Source organism: Moschus berezovskii, chromosome 11 (genome assembly GCF_049115385.1).
Source record: "Moschus berezovskii isolate FMDL1 chromosome 11, NW_MosBer_1.0, whole genome shotgun sequence".
Taxonomy (NCBI): Eukaryota; Metazoa; Chordata; class Mammalia; order Artiodactyla; family Moschidae; genus Moschus; species Moschus berezovskii.
This window is the reverse complement of record NC_142470.1, coordinates 1,039,375-1,062,759: the sequence shown is the minus strand read 5'-3', so window position 1 is coordinate 1,062,759 and position 23,385 is coordinate 1,039,375. Positions and strand designations below refer to the sequence as shown.

Sequence of the window (23,385 nt, the reverse complement as noted above, 5' to 3'; positions counted from 1 at the left end):
TGCCTGGGGAGGGCTTGGCGAGGACAGGCCTGCAGCACAGAGGCCAGCGGGGTGTGGGGCTGCCCATCTGCTCCTGCCTAGGTCGGCCGCAGGCGCGAATTCCGGGAGCTGTCCGCAGCGCAGCCAGGGCTTGGGCCGCCTCCAAGGCTGACCAGGCTGCCAGCTGCCCTCCAGCAGGTGTCAGGGAGGAGGGGGCGGGCAGGATGGACCAGGTGCTGATCGGCCCGAGGTCTTCTCGCTGGACCCCAGGCCTGTATCTCGAGAGTGCAAAGAGCCCCTCACCGCGCGCCCAGCTCGGCTCCAAGTAGGAGCCAGCGCGCCACGCAGATCCCCGGCCCACCGCGCGGTCCCTTTAAGTGCAGTCCCGCCGGCCGCCATCGGGGGCAGCACCGAGCGGCCCGGCAGCCTCACGCCGCTGCCTCGAAGCTTCTGCCGGGGCCGGGGCCGCGGCGGCGCGGGGGACGGCAGAGCGCGCGCGGGCCTGCGCAGACCGCCGGGCGCGGTGCGGGAGCACCGCCCAGGTAAGGGGTCCAGGCCGCTGCCCCGCGGATCTTCCGTGAGTGCGGCGCCCACGAGGACCGGGACGCTGCGCCTTGGAGGACGGCGGTCCCCACCCCCGGGGGCTCGCGGCTGGGCCGGGCTGCGCGCCGGGGAGGGCCACCCGCCGGGCTCCTTAGACCTGGGACCCGGCGGGGGCAGACCGTCCCATCCCCAAGGGAAGGGGTGTCGCCCAGTGTGGTTCATCGGGGCCAAGGCCGGGCTGTCACCTCCCTGGGGCGGAGCCTCATACCCGGTCATTCAGCCCCCAATCCTGGCCTGGCTTCAGGGTGGGAGGGGGTGGGAGGGGGATGGGCCTGCAAACCAGGGACAGGTGGAGGGGGGGGCTCTGAGGCTGAGATGGGGTCAAGCACTGGGCCTGGGTGGCCCTGACCCAGGGGGGCAGCTCTGCTGGCAGGAAAGCCCTGGCACACCGGGGACACAGAGGGTCAGCCAGACCAGAGGTCCTGCCAAGTGAGCACCCACCTCCCCACTTTTCCGAGCTCACCTTGGAGCATGCTCCCCCAGCCTGTGAGAAGGTGGAGACCCTGTACCACTGTCTGAGCCACCCCCCTTCCACCTTCAGCCTATCCAGGCTCTGGGCACCCAGAGAAGCCACTGGCCCAAGTCTGAATGTGGGCCTGTTACAGAGGGGTGGACCCCAGCTCAGCCTGCATGCGGGGGCATGGAACCTCAGGTTTCCATGGAGCTCTCCCGTGATGCTGTGGGGACGGCCTGCCTGAGAATGGCGAGTGGCAGGGGCTCGATCCACCCACCGCCCTGCCTCCCCTGCTGGCGGCCTCCTGGCCTGCTGCGCCGCTCAGGGACCTGGGGGCAGCCTTGAGCTCCTTGAGCTCACACACCCCCACGTGGTCCGGCAGCTGGGGCCTGGTTTCTGCTGCTGTGTGTTCACTGCAAAGATGGGGGGTTGCTCTCCTGGCCTTGTCATGACAGCGCCAAAGAGCTTGGGGGTTTTCAACCACCCCAAAAAGGGGGGTTCAGAGGCGGTTCCTGCAAAGCAAGGGGAGCTTTGGGGCCCGGGTATGAGCCCCAGAAGCACTGCTGTGGCCAGGGCCACACGGAGACTGAGGGCAGAGCAGCAAGCCCGTGAGCCTCTGTGCCACGCCTGGGCCTGACAGGGCCACTTCAGGGCCCGCAGGGACCTCTGCGCTGGGCCTTGACACAGCTCTGGAGGATGGCTGCATGTCCAGCCTCACCAGTTGGGGGGGGTGGGGGGTGCAGGAGGCTGGTTAAGGTTGCTTAAGGCTGGGGCCAAGGGCTTCAGACTGCAGCATGGGGGCTTGCTCTGCACTAGGCGTTAGGAGGGGGCTTCATCACCTGCTTTATAGGAGCCAGCACCTTAAAGCAGCCTGTGAAGGCCCCCAGTGGGCACACAGGTGCTCCGCCTGTGGGCACCAGTGGGATGGTCCTGGGGCCACTCTCACTCTTCCTACCCCACTGCTGGCCTGTCCCTGCCAATGGTCACTAGTGAGCACAGGAGCTCGGGGACCGCTGCGATGACATCCCCTTTCTGGTCCCCACCCCCTCCCAGCAGAAAGTGGCCGGGGAAGAATGGTCTGGAGGAGGGGGCCGGACCCGAGGGGCTGGACAGCCGGGCTCCCCCTGCAGGTGCCTGGGACGCCGGCATGGAACACAGGCCTGGGGCCGTGGGCCTCGGCTGCCTCCCGGGCTGTGCCCCAGGTAAGCCGGGCCAGCGCTGGGGGTTAGCGGGGCCTGGGCTGCAGAGGGGCCGCCCTGACCCGCGTCTCCCCTCAGGGCGAAAGCCCCGAAAGGCCGAGTGAGCTGACGCCTGGAGACTTCTTTTAAGATGACCCGCACCGACCCGCCGGACCTGCTGGTGTCAACCGTGTACCAGGACATCAAGGTGGCGGCCCCGGGGCCCGTGTCGAGGCCCCCGCCATGTGAACGCCCCATGGCCCGGCCTGCGGCGCCCGCGCCTTTCAACAAGCGCCACTGTCGAAGCTTCGATTTCCTGGAGGCGCTGGACGGGACAGCCATGGAGGCCCGCCCGGAGGCGCCGCCCCCGGAGCCGGCCGCGCCGCGCACCCGCTCCCGCGACGGCGAGACCCGGCGCCGCGCCCGCTCCAAGAGCGCCCCCCGCGCGGCCCCGAGCTTGGCGCCCGCGCCCGCCTCACCACCAGTGCTGCCGCGCCGAGGCCGAGAAGCGCAGCGCACGGCGCGGGCCGACGCGTCGCCCGGCCGGGAGCCCGCGTACCCCGCGCTGCGCGCCCTCGCCAACGAGCTGCACCCCATCAAGCTACAGCCGCAGCGGGGCGGCCCCGGCCGCATCGCGCCCCTCTGCGCTGCGGCCAACCGCTGCACGCCAGCCGAGCCACCCGCGGGGCCCGCCCCCCACGTCCGCTGCCGCCTGGACATCAAGCCGGACGAAGCGGTGCTGCAGCACGCCGCCCGGGGCTCGCGGCCCTGCGGGCCCCCGGAGACCACGCCCTGGCCCCGCGCCGCCCCGCAGCTCCACGGCCTCACGGTGCCCGGGCCTCGCCACGTGGCCCTCTCACGCACCCCCACCCCCAGTGACTCGTACTGCACCGACCCCCGGGCGCTGTACTGCGACGGGCCGCTCCCTGGGCCCCGGGACTACGCAGAGCGCCGGAGTATGCCCTTCACCACCCCGCCGGGGCCCACCCAGTTCTTCTACACGGAGGAACCCGAGGGCCACCCTGGGGGCTTCATGGCCAGCCCTGGCCCGCCCTTCAATGGCTACTATCCCAGACCCTTTCTGCCCGAAGAGCCCCCGGGGCCCAGTCCAAGACGCGGGAGCAGCTACTATGCGGGGGAAGTTCGCACCTTACCGGTCCAGGAACCACCCTCCCGCTCCTACTACGGGGAGGCCCCCCGCGCCTATGGCCTGCCCTGCGGCCCGCGTTATGCCCCCGAGGAGCCTCGAGCCCGCCCTGCCGCCCGCGCGTTTTACACTGAGGACTTCGGGCGGTACCGCAATCGAGAAGTCCTGACGCGAACTTACCCACACCCGCGAGGCAGCCCGGCCTGGGGTGACTGGGGCCCGCGGCCTTACCGCACCCTGCAGGTGGCGCCCCCGCCGGACCCCGGCCCGCTGCTCGCCTCCTGGCACGGCGGCACGGGCACCAGTCCACCCCGGCTAGTGACCGACAGCCGCCACTATTCGCGCTCCTGGGACAACATCCTGGCACCAGGGCCGCGCCGCGAAGACCCCTTGGGCCGTGGCCGTAGCTATGAGAATCTGCTGGGCCACGAGGCGGGGGAGCCGCGGGGCACGTCCCCCGAAGGCCGGCGCCCGCCCGTCGTCGTAAACCTGTCCACCTCGCCCCGACGCTACGCAGCGCTGTCCTTGTCCGAGACGTCGCTGTCCGAGAAGGGCCGTGTGGGGGAGGGCCCCGGCCGAAACTGGTACGTCACACCGGAGATCACCATCACTGACAACGACCTGCGCGCCGCCGAGCGCCCGTCCGCCAGGAGCTGGGAGATGCCGGGGAGCCGCCCGCGACGGTCTCCTGCCGCCCCCGACGGCCCCGCCTCCGGCCGCCAGCGCAGCCTCGAACAGCTGGACGAGCTCATCACTGACCTGGTCATCGACTCGCGGTCCCCAGCCGGCCAGGCGCTCGAGCCCGCGTCCGACGGCCTGGGCCGCCAGCTGCGGCGCCTGCTCGACTCGCGGCCCTCGGGGCCCGGGGGCACGGCGCTGGCGCCGCGCTCGCCCCCTGCGTCCGCCGGTAGCGCCGAGGAGCCCGCGGGCCAGGGGCAGGCGGCCGACGCCTCCCCAGAGCCCAGCGCCGATGAGGACGACCTGATGACGTGCTCCAACGCGCGCTGCGGGCGCACGGAAACCATGTTCAACGCCTGCCTCTACTTCAAGTCCTGCCACAGCTGCTACACCTACTACTGCTCGCGCCTGTGCCGCCGCGAGGACTGGGACGCGCACAAGGCGCGCTGCGTGTACGGCCGCGTGGGCAGCGTGTGCCGCCATGTGCTGCAGTTCTGCCGCGACAGCGGCCCGGTGCACCGCGCCTTCTCGCGCATCGCGCGTGTCGGCTTCTTGTCCCGCGGCCGCGGGGTGCTCTTCCTGGGCTTCCCGAGCCCCGGCTCCGCAGACAACTTCCTGCGCTTCGGCCTCGAGGGGTTGCTGCTGTCGCCCACCTACCTGTCGCTGCGCGAGCTGGCCACGCACGCGGCCCCACTGGGCAGCTATGCTCGGGAGCTGGCGGCCGCTGGGCGCCTCTACGAACCAGCCGAGTGCTTCCTGCTCAGCGTGTCGGTGGCTGTGGGCCCCGGGGCCACCCCGCCCGGCGCCCCTGCCAGGCCAGCGCCCGCGCCTCGCAGCCCGGGACCCACGGTGCGCAAGTTCGCCAAAGTGGCGCTGGCGGCCGGCAGCCCAGCACGGCCGCCCCCCGCGCGGGGCCGCGAACCCGACATGGAGACGTTGATCCTGACGCCGCCGCCCGGCACTGCGGGCCTAGACCAGGACGGCGAGGCGGGCCGGCGAGCACGCGAGGTGGCCTTTATTCACATCCAGCGAGAGCTGCGGCTGCGTGGCGTCTTCCTGCGCCACGAGTTCCCGCGCGTCTACGAGCAGCTCTGCGAGTTTGTCGAAGCCAACCGGCGCTTCACGCCCACCACCATCTACCCCACGGACCGGCGCACCGGCCGCCCCTTCATGTGCATGATCATGGCTGCGTCCGAGCCGCGCGCGCTCGACTGGGTGGCCAGTGCGAACCTCTTGGATGACATCATGTGAGCCGTGGGGGAGCGTCCGGCCCCACCCAGGGCCCACCCTGAACCCCGTCAGGTCCACCCAAGCCCCACCCGGTCCACCAGGCCCCGCCCACATCGCCGCAAACTCCGCCCCGTCGCGGGCTCCAGAAGCGCCGCCTTCCCCCCACTTCCGGCGACAACCCTCCCAGTCCCGCCGGGCTCCCTCTCCCCCGGTTCTCCCTCGGGGCTCCCTAGAGGCAGGTCCTCGGCCGCTTGGTGCTCCCCGCTGGGAGGCGGGGTGGGTCTGAGGACCAGCCCGCCCTGCCTTTGCGCGGAGGGGTCACTACTGCAGACCCGACCGCGCGTATCCGACTCGTCCGTCCCCTGCCCATCTGCAGGGCCTCCCTGGAACCTCTCCAACCGCGGTTCGCCGTGGTCCAGGAGCCCGAGTTGACCAAAGCCTAGTCCTGTCCCTTTAAACACAACCCCCTACCCGCTTCCTGTGGTCTGGGATGCACCCTGCTCAGGCTTTTCCTCTCTGGAGGACAGACAGGCCGATTGGTCTGTGTCCGCATCCCGAGCACTTCCTGGCCTGGTGGGCAGGCAGGGCCGGCGGGGACCTGCGTGGGGCCCTCGCCCCTACTGGGTCGGGCCTCGGTACACTGACGGTGCTGCCCGCCCGGCCGCAGGGGTTGGGGCAAGCAGCAGTGAAGGGGTACTCGGGGTGGGGGTGGGGGGTCCTCAGCCAAGCCACAAGACACCCAGCCAGAGGGGAGGAGGTCCTGGACCGGGGAGGCAGAGGGGAGGGCCGCTGGCCAGAGCTAAGGCCGGCAGGGCGCGGGTCGGGCTGCCTGCCCTCACCTGGTCGGTGGCCCCAGGCGTGCGCCCGAGCGGCCCTAATCTCACAGGTAGGCGGGAGCAGGTGCAGAGGCTGGGTGAGCGCGAGCGGCCCAGGAGGCCCTCCATCTGGGACCCTGTCAGTATCCCTAGTGAGGACCGAGGAGGAGGTTCGTCCCCAGTCTGGAGCAGGGGCGGGAGCGAGCTACTTCCACAGGGCGGCGGTCGGTCAGAGGCGTGGGGGGCGCAAGCGCCCGCGCTCTAGCGCCCTCTGGCCCCACCTTGTGGTGCCGGCTGGACGCTTGAGGCTGGAGTGCACGCTCCAGTGTCCGTGATCCCCGCTCTCGTCGGGGGGTGCCCGCTGTCCCTGGCCCGAGAGGGCGAGGCCCGGCGCCCGGAAGGGCCCTCCTGAAGCGCCAGGCCCCCGTCAGGGCCAGGAGGTGGGAGGCATCGATTCAATCCAATTGTGGGGCCCCCACCCCGACCGTGCACCCGCGCCCGTCTCCTCTCGTTCCTTCTCCACCTGCCCGCGCGCCCGCCCCGGCTCCGCGCACTCGCACCGGCCGCGCGCCCCGCTTCGCCCGTCCCGCCTTCGCAGCCTCACAGACCGGCCGCCGCGCCCCCTGCCCAGGGGCCTCCGCCTTCGGCCCCACGCGCCGCCCGGGAAGGACCCTGCACTGGGGTTACTTCCAGAGGGGGAGCGCTTTCGAACCAAGGAAAATATAACTCGAATGTAGCCACTGCTGCCTCGTTTTTTGTTCAGAGTGGGTGCGACGCTGAAGATTTTCGGAGCCGTGGGGGGCGGGCCTTCGGAAACAGGGGTGGGAAACCACTCAACAACGTGGAGTTGGAAGCCGGAGAGAAGGGGACGCGGGCGGGAGGCGGCGGGGCTCGGGGCGGGAGATCGTGGAACTCGGCGGGGACGCGGGCGGGAGGCCGCGGGGCTCGGGGCGGGAGATCGTGGAACTCGGCGGGGACGCGGGCGGGAGGCCCTCAGATACGCTGCGGGGACCCGGGGGGGAGCCGAGGGCAGCGCGCGTGGTCTGCGGAGGGAGTCAGGGCCAGCGCGCGCCGCCCAGCCCCGCAGAGGGGCCCGTCGGCCGCCCCCAGCCCCCAGGCAGGGGCTTCTCCGTAGGCCGAAAGGAACGCGCACCCTCTCCCGGCTCCTCGTTCCCCTTTAAGGGGAGCCGGCGCGGTCACCGCGCTGCAAGGAGCTGGGCCGCGATTGGCCCGTCTGCGCCGCCGGCCGGCCGCACGGTTGGCTGAGGCGCTGGGCCCGGGCAGCATGCCCCCGCGGGATTGGCCAGCGGCCTCCAGGTCCCGCCCCCCCGCGCGGTCCCGGCCGCCAGGGGTCGCGTGGGGCAGGGCCGCGGGCCGCAAGGCGAGCGCGCTCCGGGAACATGGCGGCGGCGGGCCTCGCCCAGATCCCCGACGTGGACATCGACTCCGACGGCGTCTTCAAGTATGTGCTGATTCGAGTCCGTGCGGCGCCGCCCTCCGGGACCCCGGCCGGGGAGACCAAAGAGATCGTGCGCGGCTACAAGTGGGCCGAGTACCACGGTGAGGGCGGGGCCTCGGGCCCTGTGGGCGGGGCCTCGGGCGGGCGGGGGTGGGCCCTGTGCCGGGTCTCCTCGCCGGCTGGCTTGGGTAGCAGGGAGGCCTCCAGACTGTCCTGGAGGCGAGGGGCTGCCGTGGCCCGATCCCCACTCCTAGTCCCAGGGCCCCTGCCCAGGCGCTCCCTTTCCTCCCGTCCAGAGGGTCACTTCTCCTGGGGGCGGGGTCTGCTTAGAGCTGCGGGGCCGGCGTGTAGGGCGCGCGGGGAGGGCCTGAGACCCGCCTCCGCCCTGGCTGGTGCTGAGCTTCCCTCCCATTCCAGCCGACATTTACGACAAGGTGTCAAGCGAGATACAGACGAAGGGCTATGACTGCGAGTGCCTGGGGGGCGGGCGCATCTCCCACCAGAGTCAGGACAGGAAGATCCACGTGTACGGCTACTCCATGGTGAGCCCACAGCTGAGGGCCCCAGTGCTGGCTGGGGAAAACGCGGCCCTTCCCTGCAGCAGAACCCTGCCTCCAGGGCCTGCAGCCTCCCAGTCTCCACTCGACGTGGCATGACACAGGAAACGGGGTGGGAAGGAGCCACTGCTTGCCCCCCGGTGGGCTGTGTGCTGTTCCTGCCCGGAAGGCCTGGCCGGGCTGCTTTCCTCCAGCGCTTCGAGGCTGCCAGCACTGCGTTGGAGCTCTGGAGCTCGGGTGCCTGCCTCTCCCTGCAGGGCCACAGGGCACCCAGAGCCGGCTCGGCCTCTGGCTGGAGGGCCCTCCCTCCAGGTTGGCTCACCCTGGAGGCCACACTTCCCCAGGAGAGTGGCTCGGGTGGCTAGGGGGATGACAGCCTCCTCCCCAGCTGGCTCCTGGTGTCCCTGCTGCCTGGGGGCCCCCAGAGCCAGGCCCGGGCGTGTGAGAACCACCTTCTTCCTTCAGGGTTACGGTCGCGCCCAGCACTCTGTCTCCACTGAGAAGATCAAAGCTAAGTATCCGGACTACGAAGTCACGTGGACTGACGATGGCTACTGAGGCGCACTCGGGCCCGCTCCGCCTGGCGGCCACGAAGAGCTCTGCCCTGAGGACCCCTCCCAAGGGCCGACTGCACCCCCTGGCACTTCGCCACGCTGGCCAGGCCTTGGTGCCTGGGGTTCCCTCTCGGGAGAATTAAAAGCATCGTCAACTCTGCTGCTGCCTGAGCGCTGTGTCTTGGCGTCTGTGTTCCAGCTCACCTCTCTGTACTTCCAGCTAGCCTGGGTGGGTGGCCGAGCGCTGGAGGCTGCCCCTCACCCGGATCTACCCTGGGGGGCCCAGGGAGCGGCAGTGCACACTCAGCCCTTTGGGGTCTGATAAGGGGGCCCTGGCCGCTGCCCCCGTTTATGGCCTGATTGCTTCTCCATGCACCTGCTGTCCCCACGGTCATCTGGGGAGAGGCCTGACAAGCCCTTACGCAAGGAGCTAGGGCTGAGTCCCTCCAGCCTGCGGAGGCGGGGCCCCTCCTGGTATGGGGGGGCACCAGCAACCCCCGTCTTGGCCACTGCTGACTGAGGTCACGAGTAGGCTGGGCAATGGTCCCTCAACTCCAGAATCAGGGCCACTGCCTCAGGCTCGTGCTCCAGGTAAATTGGGTGTCACACTTGGAGCCCTTCCCCCAGGACCGTTCTCCTGGTGCTGTGGGGCCTCCATCACACTGCGCCTGCCTCCTCTGGACTCCAGGGCTCTCGCAGGAGCCTCTCCAGACAGGCACCACTGTTACGCTTTTAAAGATGAGGAAACTGAGGCTCAGATTAGACAAGCTCCCAAGGCTGGACAGTGAGAAGCTGGGCAGTGCCCAGCTCCAGATCCTCCTCGGGTCAGTGCCACGAGGCCCAGAGCCCCTTGGCCCCTCTGGACCCTGTGCCTGGCTGCGCCCAGCCCACACCACACTGCTCGAGCACTTGTCGACGAGAAAACAGTCATCGTTTTTAAGCGAGCAAGCGAAGAGGAACCCACAGGCTGAGTTACGGGGAGGGACTAGGGTTGCCCCCTCTCCGTGCAGGGAACTCAAGCCAGGTGCGTGGTTTGCACAAGCTGGGTTCCTGCGGGACCAGAGACCCCAGGAGAAGCAGCTGAGGCCTGTGCCACTCGGTGCTGTCTCCAGCGGGGCCTCCACCAGACAGGGCTGGGCAGCAGCGGGCACCACAGCCGAGGTCCGACCTTCGGCCAAAAGGGGGCCAGGCAGGTGGGAGCCCCCCCGGGCTGGGGCCTCTCTTCCTGGGTGCATTTACAGCCAGGTGTTTGTCCTTGTCAGCTTGGGGTGGGGCCCGGTGAGGGCTGCAGATACAGAAAGGGCTGAGCCAGGTCCACGGTCAGAGCAGAGTCGACCTGTGGGGCTTCGGGCTGATAGCCGGGCAGAACCCCCACAAGGCTGACCAGGGTACACAGCGCCCCAGGCCTCCCTGCCTCGGGCCCGACCATGCCTCTGTGCGGCCACCTCTTGCCCGCCGTGTTCATGCTCCTGGGTGAGTCACCAGGCCCGGCTCCTGAAGCAGGAACATCCGGAGGCCCGGTTGCTGGGTCTGCAGGGAAGGAGGGACGCGGGCCTGGGACAGCCTGCAGTGGGGATGCCGGGAGAGCCCTCGGGGTCCTGGGGACGGCCTCGCTGGGGTAGGGGTCCGAGTCCAGCCCGCCCTGGCCCAGTCTCCACCCAGGCTCCAAGGCGAGAGGTCCCTGAAGGCAGACCCTAGCCGGCCTCACTACACCTGTGCCACCCTGCCACAGCCCCTCCGGAGTATGCTGGACTCTGGTTCTCCTCCCCAGGGAGGGACCCACGTCGGGGTCTTTGGTCCCAGGCACCCCATCCTGACAGCCAGCCTTTCCAGGGCTGGACATGCCCTCCTGGGCACTGACAGGGACCCACAGGGGCAGTTCTCTGTGGGTTTCTGGCCCCCTCCCTGCACAACCTCCTGACTCGGCCCCCAAATGTCCCAGGACGCCCAACTCTGAGGGGTCTCTGGGCTGGGGAACAGCAGGGTCTCCCTACCCCAGGCCACCTGGCTGTCTCTGCCGGCAGCAGGGTCCCCCGGCTGGGCCTGGGTCCCCAACCACTGCAGGACCCCCCGCGAGGCCGTGTGCAACTTTGTGTGTGACTGCAGGGGCTGCTCCGATGAGGCGCAGTGCGGTGAGCCGGGGCCGGGGGGCAGTGGCGGGGCCAGCCCTCGCGGCCATCCCACCTGACCCCCGGCCCTCCCAGGTTACCACGGAGTCTCGCCCAGCCCGGGCGCCCCCTTCATCTGCGACTTCGAGCAGGACTCCTGTGGCTGGCGGGACATCAGCACCGCGGGCTACCGCTGGCTCCGAGACCGCGCAGGGGCTTCGCCTGAGGGGCCGGGGCTGCGCGCCGACCACACTCTGGGCACTGACCTCGGTGAGGCCCGGGCGGGGCTCCACCCTGTCCCCAGCCCTCTGTGCCTCCCACCCCGTCTCCTGACCTCTCGGCTGGCCAGGCTGGTACTCGGCAGTCGGCACACACCGCGGGAGGGAGACAGCCACCGCAGCCCTGCGCTCCCCTGTCCTGCACGAGGCCGCCCCCACCTGTGAGCTGAGGCTCTGGTACCACGCGGCCTCAGGAGGTGTGCACCCCGTACCCTGCAGCCCGAGGCGAGGGGCGCAGAGATGGGAGGGCACCCCCGGGGTGGGCAGCGGTCCTGGGGCAGGCACAGCCACGGGTCTGGGGGGAGGCCTGGGGCCTGAGCTGTCCCCGGACCCCTCACTACAGATGTGGCCGAGCTGCGGCTGGAGCTGACCCACGGTGCGGAGACGCTGACCCTGTGGCGGAGCGCAGGGCCCTGGGGCCCAGACTGGCAGGAGCTGGTGGTGCCCACTGGCCGCATCCGGGGCGCCTTCAGGGTGAGATGGGCGCTCTGGATGGTGGGGACGGCGGGGAGGGTCCGAGCCCTGACTTAGGGACCTTGCCCTCTCCAGGTGACCTTCTCTGCCATGCGAAATGCCACCCACAGGGGCACCGTGGCTTTGGACGACGTGGCCTTCTGGCGCTGCGGGCTGCCCAGTAAGGTCTCCTGACCGTGGGACCACTCCTAGAGCGGGGAGGGGGTCAGCAGGAGGCTCTGGTCAGCGGCCCCGCCCGGGGACTTGGGGCGGGTGGTGGGTTAACCTTCCCCCCAGCCCCCCAGGCGCACTGCCCCCTGGGGCACCACCGTTGCCAGAACGAGGCGTGCGTGGAGCCCTCCCAGCTGTGCGACGGGGAGGACAACTGCGGGGACCGCTCAGACGAGGACACGGCCCTCTGCGGTGAGTGGGGCGGGGGGCTGGCCCTTGGCACCGTCCCTCGGGGACTGAGCCAGCTGGCGCCCACTGGAGCCAGGGCTGTGAGCACAGGCCTGGGCGGCGCGGGGGCCAGGCAGGAGGCCCTGCTCGGCGACCGGAGCCCCCTTGCCCCCCAGGACACTACGTAGCCACCGGTTTTGAGATGGGCCTCGGCCTGTGGAACCACTCAGAGGGCTGGACCCAGAACCGCAGTGCCAGTGGCCCCGGGCACCCCGCCTGGCCACGCGGTGACCACACCTGGAACAGCGCGCAGGGTGAGGCCCAGGGGAACCCCGCTCCGCCCCTCCCCGCCCCGCCCCTCCCCGCCCCACCAGCCACCCAGCCCCAGGACCCCCACCCCGCCAGCCGCCCCGGGACCCATGCCCCGCCCCGCCCTGGGACCCCCACCCTGGGACCCCCACCCCACCAGCCGCCCCAGCCCACACCTGCCATCTCCCCAGGCTCCTTCCTCGCGTCTGTGGCCGAGCCCAGCACCCCAGCGGTCCTCTCCAGTCCCAAGTTCCAGGCCTCGGCCCCCCACAACTGCTCGGTGAGCGGGTGGGAGTCTCAGGGCACCGTCCTGCCTGCCCAGGCCCTGTGGCATCTCCGCTGACTGTGCTCGGCCCCCTCCCAGCTCGTCTTCTATCACTACCTGCACGGGTCTGAGGCTGGCTGCCTCCAGGTGTTCCTACAGACGGGAAGCCCTGCGGCCCCCCGAACGCCCATCCTGCTGCGCAGGCGCCACGGGGAGCTGGGGGCCGCCTGGGTCCGAGACCGAGTTGACATCCAGAGCAAGCACCCCTTTCGGGTGAGGCTGGCGAGGGCAGCATCGTGGGGGGAGGTGGGGAGGTCCAGGGCCCCTCAGGGAGTCCCATGTGGGCCCCTCCACCGTCTCAGGAGGAGGGCAGGAGGGGGTCCCTGCAGAAATGACCCCTGAAGGGCTGGGTGTCCAGCAAGAGACAAGGACGAGGTGTGGATTCTGGGGAGAGGACTCAGGGGCAGACCGGCCTGGGGATCACAGAGGGCTGCGGGGGCACCCCCGAACCCGTCCGTTCCCAGATCCTCCTCGCTGGGCAGACAGGCCCTGGTGGCGTCGTGGGCCTGGATGACCTCATCCTATCTGAGCATTGCAAGCCAATCCCAGGTGAGCCTGCTGGGCGCCCCCATACCCCACCCCGGGAGAAGCACAGCCCCTGCCAGCCCGCCTGACCCCTGCACCGGCCCACAGAATTGGCGGGTCCACCTCCGGGGCGCTGGGCCCCAGGCCCCTGGCCCCAGCTATCCAGCCTGCAGCCTTGGAACTTCTGCAAGCCCGGACACTTCTTCTGTGGGGACTTGTGTGTCCCCCCAGAGCAGCTGTGTGACTTCCAGCAGCAGTGCCCAGGGGGCGAGGACGAACAGGAGTGCGGTGAGTGGGCTGGGGGCCTCACCTCCCTTCCCCCGGCCTCCCCTCTGGGAGCGGCTGGCGAGACCTCAGGTCTATTCGTGCCCCCTGCCCTTGCAGGCACCACGGACTTCGAGTCGCCCTCGGGCGGGGGCTGGGAGGACACCAGTGTAGGGCGGCTGCAGTGGGCACGCCTCCCAGCCCCAGACAGGGGGAGACCCAGCCCGGATGCCCATGGGGCTGCTGGTGAGGCTCTGCCCAGGGCAGCCTGGGGCCTGCCTTCGAGCTGCCCCCTCTCCCTAGGGAGGGCGCTGAGTCGGGGTCCCTAGGAGGAACCGGCTCTGAGGCCTGCTCTCCCCAGGGCACTTCCTGGCTGTGCAGAGGGCCTGGGGGCAGCTGACTGAGGAGGCGCGGGTGCTCACACCCACCCTCGGCCCCTCAGGCCCCCGCTGTGAGCTCCGTCTGGTTTACTATCTTCAGAGTCACCCCCAAGGTACCACTTCACACCCTCTGCCCTGTCCTGGGGTGGGGAGTCAGAGCCCCCAGGTGAGGGATGGGAGCAGGATGGCCGCCCACAGTGACCCCTCACCAGGCTTCCTGGAGCTGGCCGTGGTGGAGGGCAGCCGCCGCGAGCTGGTGTGGCAGGCCCCGGGCAGCACTGCTGGGGGCTGGAAGGTGGACAGGGTCCTTCTCGGGGCTCGCCACCGGCCGTTCCGGGTGAGGAGAATGACCTGGGGCGGAGAGGGGCCCCCATGGGGCCAGCCCTGGCTGACGGCCTCCTCCCTCGTGCCCTGTGAAGCTGGAGTTGGTCGGGCTGGTGGACATGGACGGCCCCGGGCAGCAGGGCGCAGGGGTGGACGACCTGACCCTGACGGGCTGCAGCCCCGCAGCAGCCGCTGAGGAAGACTCAGGTGCTTCCCCTGGGTGCCCGGCCCCCTACCCAGGCCTCCTCCAGGGGCCCCCGGGAGACCCCTTTCCAGGAGTCAGTCTCCCCCACCCTCTCAGCACTCAGGAGGGGTGTCGGGGGTGCTGACCCACCTCTGCCCGCCCCCAGAGGTCTCCTGTAACTTTGAGCGGGGGGCCTGCGGCTGGCACACCGGCCACCTCACAGATGCCCACTGGCACCGGGTCGAGAGCCGTGGCCCGAGGTATGACCACACCACGGGCCAAGGTAAGGTGGGGTGCCCGGGGGACGGCTGCCAGACCCTGACTCCTGGGGGCAGAGGGGAGCGCGGGGCTGAGCCCCTGCAGCCTGGGGCCCCTGCAGCCCAGCCTCTCATGTACCCGCAGGCCACTTCATGCTCCTGGACCCCACGGACCCCCCTGCCCGGGGCCCCGCTGCCCACCTGCTCACCCAGCCCCAGGCGCCCTCAGCCCCTCAGGAGTGCCTCTCCTTCTGGTTCCACCTCTACGGTCCCCAGATCGGTGAGGCCTGCAGCTGGGCAGGGCCTCAGGGGAGCCTCATTGGGGCCCCGAGTCCTGCCTCTTGCTCCCTCGGGGGGCCCGGGAAGGGATGAGAGGCAGGGTCAGGGCCTTGTCGCCTCCCAACCCCCTGCCTCTAGGGACTCTGCGCCTGGCGATGAGGCGAGAAGGGGAGGCAGAAACACACTTGTGGTCGCGGTCTGGCACCCACGGCAACCGCTGGCACGAAGCCTGGGCCACCCTCCACCACCAGCCGGATGTGGGCGCCAAGTACCAGGTGAGGCCCGGGTCGAGGGCACAGTGGGCGAGGCGAGGTCCCAGCCGTTGACCCCTCTCTGCCCCCCAGCTGCTGTTTGAGGGCCTCCGGGACGGGTTCCATGGCAGCATGGCGCTGGACGATGTGGCCCTGCGGCCCGGGCCCTGCTGGGCCCCCAGGCACTGCTCCTTCGAGGACTCGGCCTGTGGCTTCTCCACGGGGGGCCAGGGCCTCTGGACACGCCAGGCCAATGCCTCATGGGGCCCCCACGCTGACCACACCACGGAGACGGCTCAGGGTGCCCGCTGGGGTGGGGCGGTGAGCAGACGGGTGGGGGCGGGGAGGGCAGGGGCGGCGGCTGGCGGGCTGACCCTGCCACCCCCCAGGGCACTACATGGTGGTGGACATGAGCCCGCAGGCCTTGCCCCGTGGCCACACGGCCTTGCTGGCCTCAGGGGAGCACCGGCCCCTGGTGCAGCCCACCTGCCTGACCTTCTGGTACCACCTGAGCCTCCACAACCCAGGTGAGGGGCTGCTGGGAGCCGGGGCCGTGGAGTCCCCTCAGGGGGCCTTGGAAGCCCCACCACCGCAGGGCCCAAACGGGCAGCCCCCGCCGCGCTGACGGGGCTGGCTGCTCGGCGGCAGGCACCCTGAGTGTCCACGTGGAGGAGGCCGGGAGGCAGCAAGTACTCAGCATCAGCTCCCGCGGAGGGGCCGCCTGGCGCCTGGGCAGCGTGGACCTGCAGGCTGGGCGGGCCTGGAGGGTGAGCGGAGTGGGGGGCCCTCCTCACCCCAAGGGCTGTCCAGGACGCAGCAGGCACAACCCCCACCCGGTGCCCCCAGGTGGTGTTCGAGGCGGTGGCCGCTGGCGTGGAGCACTCCTATGTGGCGCTGGACGACCTGCTCCTCCAGGACGGGCCCTGCCCCCTACCAGGTAGGAGCCCGCAGCCCGGCTCCTGGTGGTCCTGGCTCCCTGCCACCCCCACGCCCCACGGCGGTGGTGCCCCAGGGCTGGAGGTCGCGGGACAGCACCCTCACAGCTGGCCCCTTGCAGCTTCCTGTGACTTCGAGGCTGGTCTGTGTGGCTGGAACCACGTGCCCCGGCCCGGCCTAGGCAGGTACAGCTGGGACTGGAGCAGCGGAGCCTCGCCCTCCCGCTACCCACAGCCCCCCGTGGACCACACCCTGGGCACAGAGGCAGGTGGGTCCGAGGTGGGAAGGGGCCCCAAAGCCATGCACGCCTAACCCCAGCCCGGCCCACCCGGCGCCCAGCGGGGTCGGAGGCCACAGGTCGGGGCACCGGCTCCATCGGGTCCACCGGGCCCCTCTTGTTCCCAGGCCACTTCGCCCTCTTTGAGACCAGCGTGCTGGGCCCAGGGTGCCGAGCGGCCGGGCTCGTCAGCCAGCCTCTGCCCCCCACCGCAGCCTCCTGCCTGCGCTTCTGGTACCACATGGGCTTCCCTGAGCACTTCTGTGAGTGGGCAGGAGCCGTGGGGTGGGGCGGGGGCGTGGGGGCTGCCCCACTCCACCTGACCGTCCTCACACCCTGCTCCCAGACCAGGGCGAGTTGAGGGTCCTCCTGAGCAGCGCGCAGGGGCAGCTGGCCGTGTGGGGTGTGGGCGGGCGCCGGCGGCACCAGTGGCTGGAGGCCCAGGTGGACGTGGCCAGCGCTGTGGAGTTCCAGGTGAGGCGGGTACACTGACCCTGGAGCCCTCAGGCAGCTCCGGCCCCCTCCCCAGCCCACACAGCCTCCTCTCCCTCCCGTCAGATCGTGTTTGAAGCCACACTGGGCGGCCAGCCAGCCCTGGGGCCCATCGCCCTGGACGACGTTGAGTATCTGGCTGGGCAGCGGTGCCAGCTGCCTACACCCAGCCAGGGTAAGCCCTGCCCAGCGGGCCAGCTCTGCTCCAGGGCAGGGCCTCTGCCAGCCCCGGGGATGGGGGGGTCACGCCCTCACCTGAGGGACCAGGATAGCCATAGGCCGGCTGCCTTCGCTGCTGGGCCCCAGCCCAGGGCCGGGCCGTCCCGGGTCCCTGGGCCCCCAGGAGCCGGGTGCCCCCTGGCCTCTGCCCGCCATGCTCTTGCTCCCAGTCGGGGCAGAGACCACGGCCGCCCTCCTACTGGAGCACTCGCTGGCGGCTGTGACTTCACAAGGGGGCGTCCAGCCTGGGGCCGTGACCCCGGGTCTGCAGCCCCGTGCCCGCCAGGGCCCAGCCTCAGCCCGTGACCGGTGACTTCAGAGGGGACCTGGAAACCCCAGGCCGTGGGGACAGCCACGCCGGGCACCCTCCTCGAGCCTGGGTGGGGCTGAGACGGGACTGGGATCCCGGGTCACGTGCCCTGTGGCCCACAGGGGACGGGGCGGTAGCCGCGTCGGTGCCGGCCGTGGTCGGTGGCGCCCTCCTCCTCCTCGTGCTGCTGCTGCTGCTCGGGGTCGTGGGCCGGCGCTGGCTGCAGAAGAAGGGGGGCTGCCCCTCCTGGGGCAAGGTGGACACCACGGCCCCCGGCTTCGACAACATTCTCTTCAGTGTGGTAGGAGCCCTGGGTGGGGTAGCGGGTGGGAGCCGGGGGTCGCTGTGTGCTAAGCCCCGCGCACAGCCTGACGCGGTACACAGGGCCCCAGCGGTCACTAAGCTCCTCCCCTTTCCCCCAGGACCATGTCACCCTGCCAGCATCAGTCACCAACGACCAGTAGACGACCAAGACCTCAGCTCCTCACATGAGCTCACCCGCCACCGGGACCCCCGCCCAGTACATTGAGATCCTGCGTCCATCACCCTCACAGGGGCTGTACCCACAGACCCAAGTGTGGACCTTACCCCAGCAATAAATGCCCCAGCCCACAAGGGACACCCCCCCGCCGGCCAGGGTCTGCCCGTCAGCAGCAGGAAGGGCAGTTATCCAGACCCAATCCAATCTGCCTGAGAGGACATGCTTGGGGGTGCCTCCTGTGGGCCTCAGTGGCTAAGGAGATGGCCAGGGGCTCGAGGCACCTGGAGGCAGATGCGGTGGGTCCTCAAGAAGCCACTGTCCCAGCTCAGGCCAGAGGGTGCCCCCCAGGGCCCCACCTCACTGGGCAATTCCATATCTGATAAAAGACGGAAACTCCCACAGGTTCAGGCAACAGACTCAGTAGCAGACACTTGTCAGGATCCGAGGTGGCACGGAGCTGGACTGGTGGGGGAATGCTCTAATCTGTCCAGAGTCACAAATAAAGGTCCCTATGTCCACCCTTCCAGGGTCAAGGTCCCCGTGTCCACCTGCCCACAGTCAAAGTCCCCACGTCCACCCTTCCCCGGTCAAAATCCCTACCCACAAGCCACCCTTACGTAATAAAATGGAGCAGAGTCTTTCTAACCCAGAGACAGTTCCAGATTCTGATCTTACACACAGCAGATTCAGACACCACCCACCCAAGTCTGCAGAGGCCCCCAGGCTTGACTGTCTTGGAGGGCGTGACGGCCACACCTGCACAGCCAGGTGCCCCCTCCAGCCCAGGTGGCACCACCTTGCCACCCAAGCCCACTGGGACCCACAGGCAAGGATGTGACTGGGGACTCAGCACCAGGGGCACCAAGGTCTGATGCCCAGAGGCTGACCTATGCCCACTAACCGTCCTGGCAGAGGTGACGAGAAACAGCTTGCAGAGGGACCGTCCCAGCCCCTCAGGCTCCCCCACAGTGCCTCGTGAAGACAGCCCTTTGCTGCACTGCAGGCACGACAGCGGAGAGTCGGGGGCAAGGATCCACCTCCAGCAGGAAGGGAACAAACTTTATTAGCTTCTCTATGAGCTGGGCTAGACATACAGCTCCTCTCCCAGATGGTGACTGCCCACCCCACGCAAGGTGGTGTCCCCCCCAACCCCACCAGCTCCCCAGAGCCACCCCCGCAGTGGGATGGACCCCGGGGGAGAGGAAGGCAGTGCTCTGCACCCCACTGAGGGCGGGGTCAGGGAGGAAAAACTCAGAAGCAAACACTTTGCAAGGTTTTGTTCGTTAGTTAGACAGCAGGTACGAGGAGAGGGGTTCCCGGGTGGGGCTCCTGGCCTGTGTTCCGCTTGGCCGCATGGAAAGAGCCGTGCTGGCACCGGTGGTCGAGGGGACCAGCAGGACGAGATCAGCCAGAACGCACTGATTTCGAGGCTTTATGTTCATTTCGCCCTTGGCCCCTTCTCGATTGGCTTCCCAATGTCCTTCCCCCGGAGCTTGAGGCCTAAAAGAGCCATGGGCCCCCACTGACCACTGCAGCTCCCACTCTGGACTTCAAGGCACAGGGTAGCTCCTCAGCCTCCGAACCCACCACCTCGCAGAGGGCAGCGCCTCCACTGTCCCTGGGGCACTGACTCCTTTCCTCTGGAGGGGGCGGGGAGCGCCGTCCTGGCCCTGGACTCTCACCCACCCCAGGATTACTTCTCATGCCTGGTTCTAAAGAGCATGTGCCCACCCCTCCTCGAGGGGAGAGGACGGCCCCTCCCAAGACCAGGTCTGACCTCTGAGCCATGCTGCTGCCAATGCCAGGTGGGCGACACAGGGGAGACATGAGGGGGTACCCAGACACAGCATGCTCCTGGGAATGTCCTTCAGGCTCTGAAGAATGCCGGGGCCCTAGGAGCCTTCCTGCACCCTCCTCACCAAATGCACCCAGGAGGGGCGGCCACCCTGCACCTGGTCAGGCAGCGAAGGTCAGCAAGACACTTACCAATGGCTCTCTCAATCTTGCCCAGAACCTGGTTGTTGGGAATGGCCCGACCACTCTCGTAGTCCGCAATGACTTGCGGCTTCTCGTTGATTTTCTAGGGAGAATGTGCGTTTGCCCGTCAGCTCCAGGCGGTGGTGGGAAACGGACACAGCCAGGGGATGGCCGCAGGCTCTGTGCAGCCGTGTGCGGGCCCAGGGCCGGATTAGACGCAGCTCAGCAAGTCACCGCTGACTTGTGAGGCCCCTCGGGTCTCGGGGCTCCCGGGGCAAGAGGGAACAGAAGGCCGGAGTCGCTGGGCGAGCAAGGCCCCGCCCCGCCGTGCTCACTGTGGCCCGGCCCCGCCTGCCTGACCGTGGCCCCGCCCCGCCGCGCTCACCGTGGCCAGGTCCTTCTGCGTCAGCCCCTTGCTCTGCCGGCCCTGTTGGATCACTTTGCCCACCTCCAGGGTCACCCGATCGTGGTGCAGCTCCTCAGTCTCCCGGTCCAGCTTAGCTGTGTTCTTGGTGATCGAATGCTGCTTGTTCTGGCCGGCGGCCCCTGGACCATGCAAGGCGAGAGCAAAGGAGAGGGTCTGCAACAATCCCACAGGTTCGGAATGGAACCCAGCCCCACAGGCACCCTGAGCCTGGAAGACAGGCTCAGCCAGGCCACCCAAAGTGGGGACAACTTCTCAGACCTAAGAGCACTGAACCCAGGACTCCTCCCAGCGACAGGAAGTGGGTGGAGGATCCCTCCTGACTCATGCCGACCACCACTGGCCCAACAGGACCCTCACACCCCCAGATCTGCAGCCACGTCGATTGCCAGCAGCCACGCTAACGCCCGGGGAACCTGGCCACTCCCCGGTCCTGTAAGTGGACACACGAGTACCTACATTTCTTAGAAGTCTCCACATCTTCTCCTCGTCTCTGAGCTGCTAAGATGGCCTAGAAAATTAGAAAGTGTTTTTGGTCAAAATCAGCTTTCCGGTACCTGGCAACCCCAGTTTAGGCTGCTGTCAGCCAACTGATAACGCCTCAAGCTTTTCGAGCCCTGGCAGTCAGGCTCTGAACTCACACCCTGAAGTGCCCTGCTACATGCCTAGAACCTGATGTCTTTTCAAGGACTGACAAGCAAATGCTGGGTTTAAGCCAAAGCTTGTCATACAAATCCCTTCTACGTCCAACTGTCCAGGCAACTCTCAATAAACTTCTGCTCAAGAAAACAGAAAGAACTCATGACTTTGCTGTTGAAAATGATGGGCAAGTGAGTCCTTTTAGAAACGCGCACTTGAAATAGATTTCTCTACGAGACTCTCCTGCAAAAGTCAGAAGGAACGTCAAGTAAGGACCTGGTGTGGTCTTCCTCAGCCAAACTGGCTCCTAATAAAATACAGCACATTGCACAAAGCCTGTAGCCCTTGCCCCAAACGCTGGCAAAGACAGCGATACTCCTTGATCCACAGTTGTAGAACATGAATGTAACATATTTCTTAAAGTTTCTGACACCTTAGAGACATGGCTGTGGGACATTCCAAGTGTGACATGTTCACAAACGTTTTCTAGAGCTGTTCACGTGATTCCTAGCTTGTGGCTATTAAGGTTCCTTTGGAAAAAAAAAAAAAAGAGAGCGAGCGCGAACTTGGTTTTGACCTACTGAAAAGTCCTGGGCAGGCCAATGAATGCTAGTCACCAAGGCCAAAGCCAGTCGTGGCCCAGACCTGGCACTGCGTGTCTAAGGCTGGCCCAAGGCTGCTGAGAGCAGAAACCAGCAGGACTGGAGGCTGACCTGCCCTTCCCCGCTTCCCTCACAGCGACTCACAGGGGAACCCGGTGGATTCGCGGAGAACCGTCTGCCCCAAGTGCCCCTGGGAGCATGCCGGCTACTCTGGCAAGATGGGGACACCAGGGTCACCAGCAAGCTGGGTTCTGGGCCACTCAGCGCGGGGCCAGGGCCTCCCTTCGGCCGGTAGCGTGCTTCCGTGGGCTCCGCGGGCGGCCTCGGACTGGCCGGGCCCCGGGCAGCGGGCGGACGGGGAAGAACAGGCCGGGGCGGCGGTGCCCGCCAACCCTGCCGCGTCCGATCGCTCCGCACGGCCCGCCGCTGACCGTGCTCGCCGACAGCCTCGGCCCGCTCGCCTCCTGCAGCCGGGCCCCGCGGGCCCCGTCCCCGCCCGCAGCCGCCCGACGCCCGCGGGCCGCCGCCGGGCCCCCTCCGCGCCCGCCCGCACCTGCTTGGACTTGGCCTGGGCGGCCGTGGGGCCCTTCTTGCGCAGCACCGTCACCGTGTCCCAGTCGCTCTCGGCCATGGCGGGGCGCGGGGAGGGCGGGCCGTCCGGCGGCGCCGCAGCTGCTGCTCCAGACCCGGCGACGCGACGTCCCCGCGTCGCTGCGCCGCTTCCGGCGCCCGCGGCGGGCCCGCCCCTCCTCCCATTGGCCGGCGGCTCGGGGGGCGGGTACTTCCCTCGGCTCGGAGCCAATCCGCGCCCGGCTCGTCTAAGGAGCCCCCGCTGTGCGCGACGTGGGGCGGGAGACGGCGCGGCCGGGACGCGGGGCCGGGGGGCGGGGGCGGCGCGGAGGCCGCTGGGGGGCGCGCGGCGCGGGGGGCGCGGAGGCCGCTGGGGGGCGCGCGGCGCGGGGGGCGCGGGGGGCGCGGAGGCCGCTGGGGGGCGCGCGGCGCGGGGGGCGCGGAGGCCGCTGGGGGGCGCGCGGCGCGGGGGCGGGAGACGGCGCGGAGGCCGCTGGGGGGCGCGCGGCGCGGGGGGCGCGGAGGCCGCTGGGGGGCGCGCGGCGCGGGGGGCGCGGAGGCCGCTGGGGGGCGCGCGGCGCGGGGGGCGCGGGGGGCGCGCGGCGCGGGGGCGGGAGATGGCGCGGAGGCCGCTGGGGGGCGCGCGGCGCGGGGGGCGCGGAGGCCGCTGGGGGGCGCGGGGGGCGCGGAGGCCGCTGGGGGGCGCGCGGCGCGGGGGGCGCGGAGGCCGCTGGGGGGCGCGCGGCGCGGGGGCGGGAGACGGCGCGGAGGCCGCTGGGGGGCGCGCGGCGCGGGGGGCGCGGAGGCCGCTGGGGGGCGCGCGGCGCGGGGGGCGCGGGGGGCGCGGAGGCCGCTGGGGGGCGCGCGGCGCGGGGGCGGGAGACGGCGCGGAGGCCGCTGGGGGGCGCGCGGCGCGGGGGGCGCGGGGGGCGCGCGGCGCGGGGGCGGGAGATGGCGCGGAGGCCGCTGGGGGGCGCGCGGCGCGCAGGCGAGAGGCGGCGGGGCGGGCGAAGGGGACCCCAGCTCCGGAGGCGGTGCAGGGCGGCCCGCGAAGCCGGGCGGGGGCCGCGGCGTGCGGAGGAGCGCTGGGCGGGGAAGGGGAGCCGCGACGGTGCGAGAAGCGGGCAGGGCCGCAGGCGGCGGGAGGGACGCGGACGGCAGCCGACACCTGGCTCCTCGCGCCCGGGTGGCGGGGAGGTGGGCGCGAGAGCTTGACGCGGGGAAAGCGGGCCTGTAGATTTCCCCGCCGTCGGTCCTAGCTTCTGCTTCCTGCCTCTTCTGCTCACCTTGCGAGCCAACTGAAGTTCTGTTTCTCTGGCGGTATGATCAAGCGATGCAGAGAGGGTGGGGCTCAGGGTGGATGCAGGTTAGGTGGGGCCTAAAGCAAATATATTTTGTGGGAGGACGCCAATGAAATATGTAAAATTATAAAAACAAAATTAGTTACACAATATGTTTTTGTGTAACG

At 69.6% G+C, this 23,385-nt stretch overlaps 4 protein-coding genes across 5 annotated transcripts; 3 read left to right on the top strand and 1 right to left on the bottom strand.

Annotated features, from left to right (window-relative positions):
- Positions 1-407: 407 nt before the first annotated feature.
- On the top strand, positions 408-6,000 carry AJM1 (apical junction component 1 homolog). Its single transcript, XM_055399151.2, has 3 exons — positions 408-521; positions 2,093-2,238; positions 2,314-6,000. Exon 3 carries the CDS (start codon positions 2,366-2,368, stop codon positions 5,288-5,290), a length of 2,925 nt encoding a protein of 974 aa, XP_055255126.1. The 5' UTR covers positions 408-521; positions 2,093-2,238; positions 2,314-2,365; the 3' UTR covers positions 5,291-6,000.
- Positions 6,001-7,423: 1,423 nt separating this feature from the next.
- PHPT1 (phosphohistidine phosphatase 1) lies at positions 7,424-8,814 on the top strand. 2 transcript variants are annotated; one of them, XM_055399165.1, is made up of 3 exons: positions 7,424-7,644; positions 7,961-8,085; positions 8,566-8,814. In XM_055399165.1, exons 1-3 carry the CDS (start codon positions 7,485-7,487, stop codon positions 8,656-8,658), a joined length of 378 nt encoding a protein of 125 aa, XP_055255140.1. In that variant the 5' UTR covers positions 7,424-7,484; the 3' UTR covers positions 8,659-8,814. The 2 variants fall into 2 exon arrangements, with proteins under 2 accessions (XP_055255140.1, XP_088697129.1); XM_088841003.1 differs by lacking the exon at positions 7,961-8,085.
- Positions 8,815-9,024: 210 nt separating this feature from the next.
- Positions 9,025-18,475, top strand: MAMDC4 (MAM domain containing 4). Its single transcript, XM_088841698.1, has 30 exons — positions 9,025-9,128; positions 9,665-9,847; positions 10,191-10,396; positions 10,679-10,786; positions 10,859-11,032; positions 11,112-11,237; positions 11,384-11,514; positions 11,590-11,674; positions 11,791-11,916; positions 12,069-12,206; positions 12,393-12,481; positions 12,566-12,739; positions 12,991-13,075; positions 13,160-13,339; positions 13,436-13,561; positions 13,677-14,032; positions 14,115-14,226; positions 14,370-14,486; positions 14,606-14,740; positions 14,878-15,014; positions 15,084-15,291; positions 15,380-15,517; positions 15,639-15,757; positions 15,837-15,927; positions 16,048-16,194; positions 16,332-16,466; positions 16,550-16,677; positions 16,762-16,870; positions 17,347-17,525; positions 17,647-18,475. Exons 1-30 carry the CDS (start codon positions 9,025-9,027, stop codon positions 17,686-17,688), a joined length of 4,188 nt encoding a protein of 1,395 aa, XP_088697824.1. The 3' UTR covers positions 17,689-18,475.
- A 275-nt stretch (positions 18,476-18,750) lies between these two features.
- Positions 18,751-22,072, bottom strand: EDF1 (endothelial differentiation related factor 1). The gene is made up of 5 exons (XM_055399164.2): positions 21,901-22,072; positions 20,566-20,617; positions 20,068-20,228; positions 19,692-19,785; positions 18,751-19,205 (listed from the first exon to the last, which is right to left on the bottom strand). The coding sequence occupies exons 1-5, from the start codon at positions 21,976-21,978 to the stop codon at positions 19,144-19,146; spliced, it is 447 nt and encodes a 148-aa protein (XP_055255139.1). The 5' UTR covers positions 21,979-22,072; the 3' UTR covers positions 18,751-19,143.
- Positions 22,073-23,385: the final 1,313 nt, after the last annotated feature.

Bases quoted from the DNA above. Each gene is read 5' to 3' on its own strand.
- PHPT1 (XM_055399165.1), top strand. From the start codon at position 7,485: ATGGCGGCGGCGGGCCTCGCCCAGATCCCCGACGTGGACATCGACTCC. The intron at 7,645-7,960 runs GTGAGGGCGGGG...CTCCCATTCCAG, and splicing joins CAAGTGGGCCGAGTACCACG to CCGACATTTACGACAAGGTG. The intron at 8,086-8,565 runs GTGAGCCCACAG...TTCTTCCTTCAG, and splicing joins ACGTGTACGGCTACTCCATG to GGTTACGGTCGCGCCCAGCA.
- AJM1 (XM_055399151.2), top strand. From the start codon at position 2,366: ATGACCCGCACCGACCCGCCGGACCTGCTGGTGTCAACCGTGTACCAG.
- EDF1 (XM_055399164.2), bottom strand. From the start codon at position 21,978: ATGGCCGAGAGCGACTGGGACACGGTGACGGTGCTGCGCAAGAAGGGC. The intron at 20,229-20,565 runs GTAGGTACTCGT...TGCATGGTCCAG, and splicing joins TGTGGAGACTTCTAAGAAAT to GGGCCGCCGGCCAGAACAAG. The intron at 19,206-19,691 runs GTAAGTGTCTTG...TGGCTCTTTTAG, and splicing joins CAAGATTGAGAGAGCCATTG to GCCTCAAGCTCCGGGGGAAG.
- MAMDC4 (XM_088841698.1), top strand. From the start codon at position 9,025: ATGCACCTGCTGTCCCCACGGTCATCTGGGGAGAGGCCTGACAAGCCC. The intron at 16,467-16,549 runs GTGAGTGGGCAG...CCCTGCTCCCAG, and splicing joins GGGCTTCCCTGAGCACTTCT to ACCAGGGCGAGTTGAGGGTC. The intron at 17,526-17,646 runs GTAGGAGCCCTG...CCTTTCCCCCAG, and splicing joins ACAACATTCTCTTCAGTGTG to GACCATGTCACCCTGCCAGC.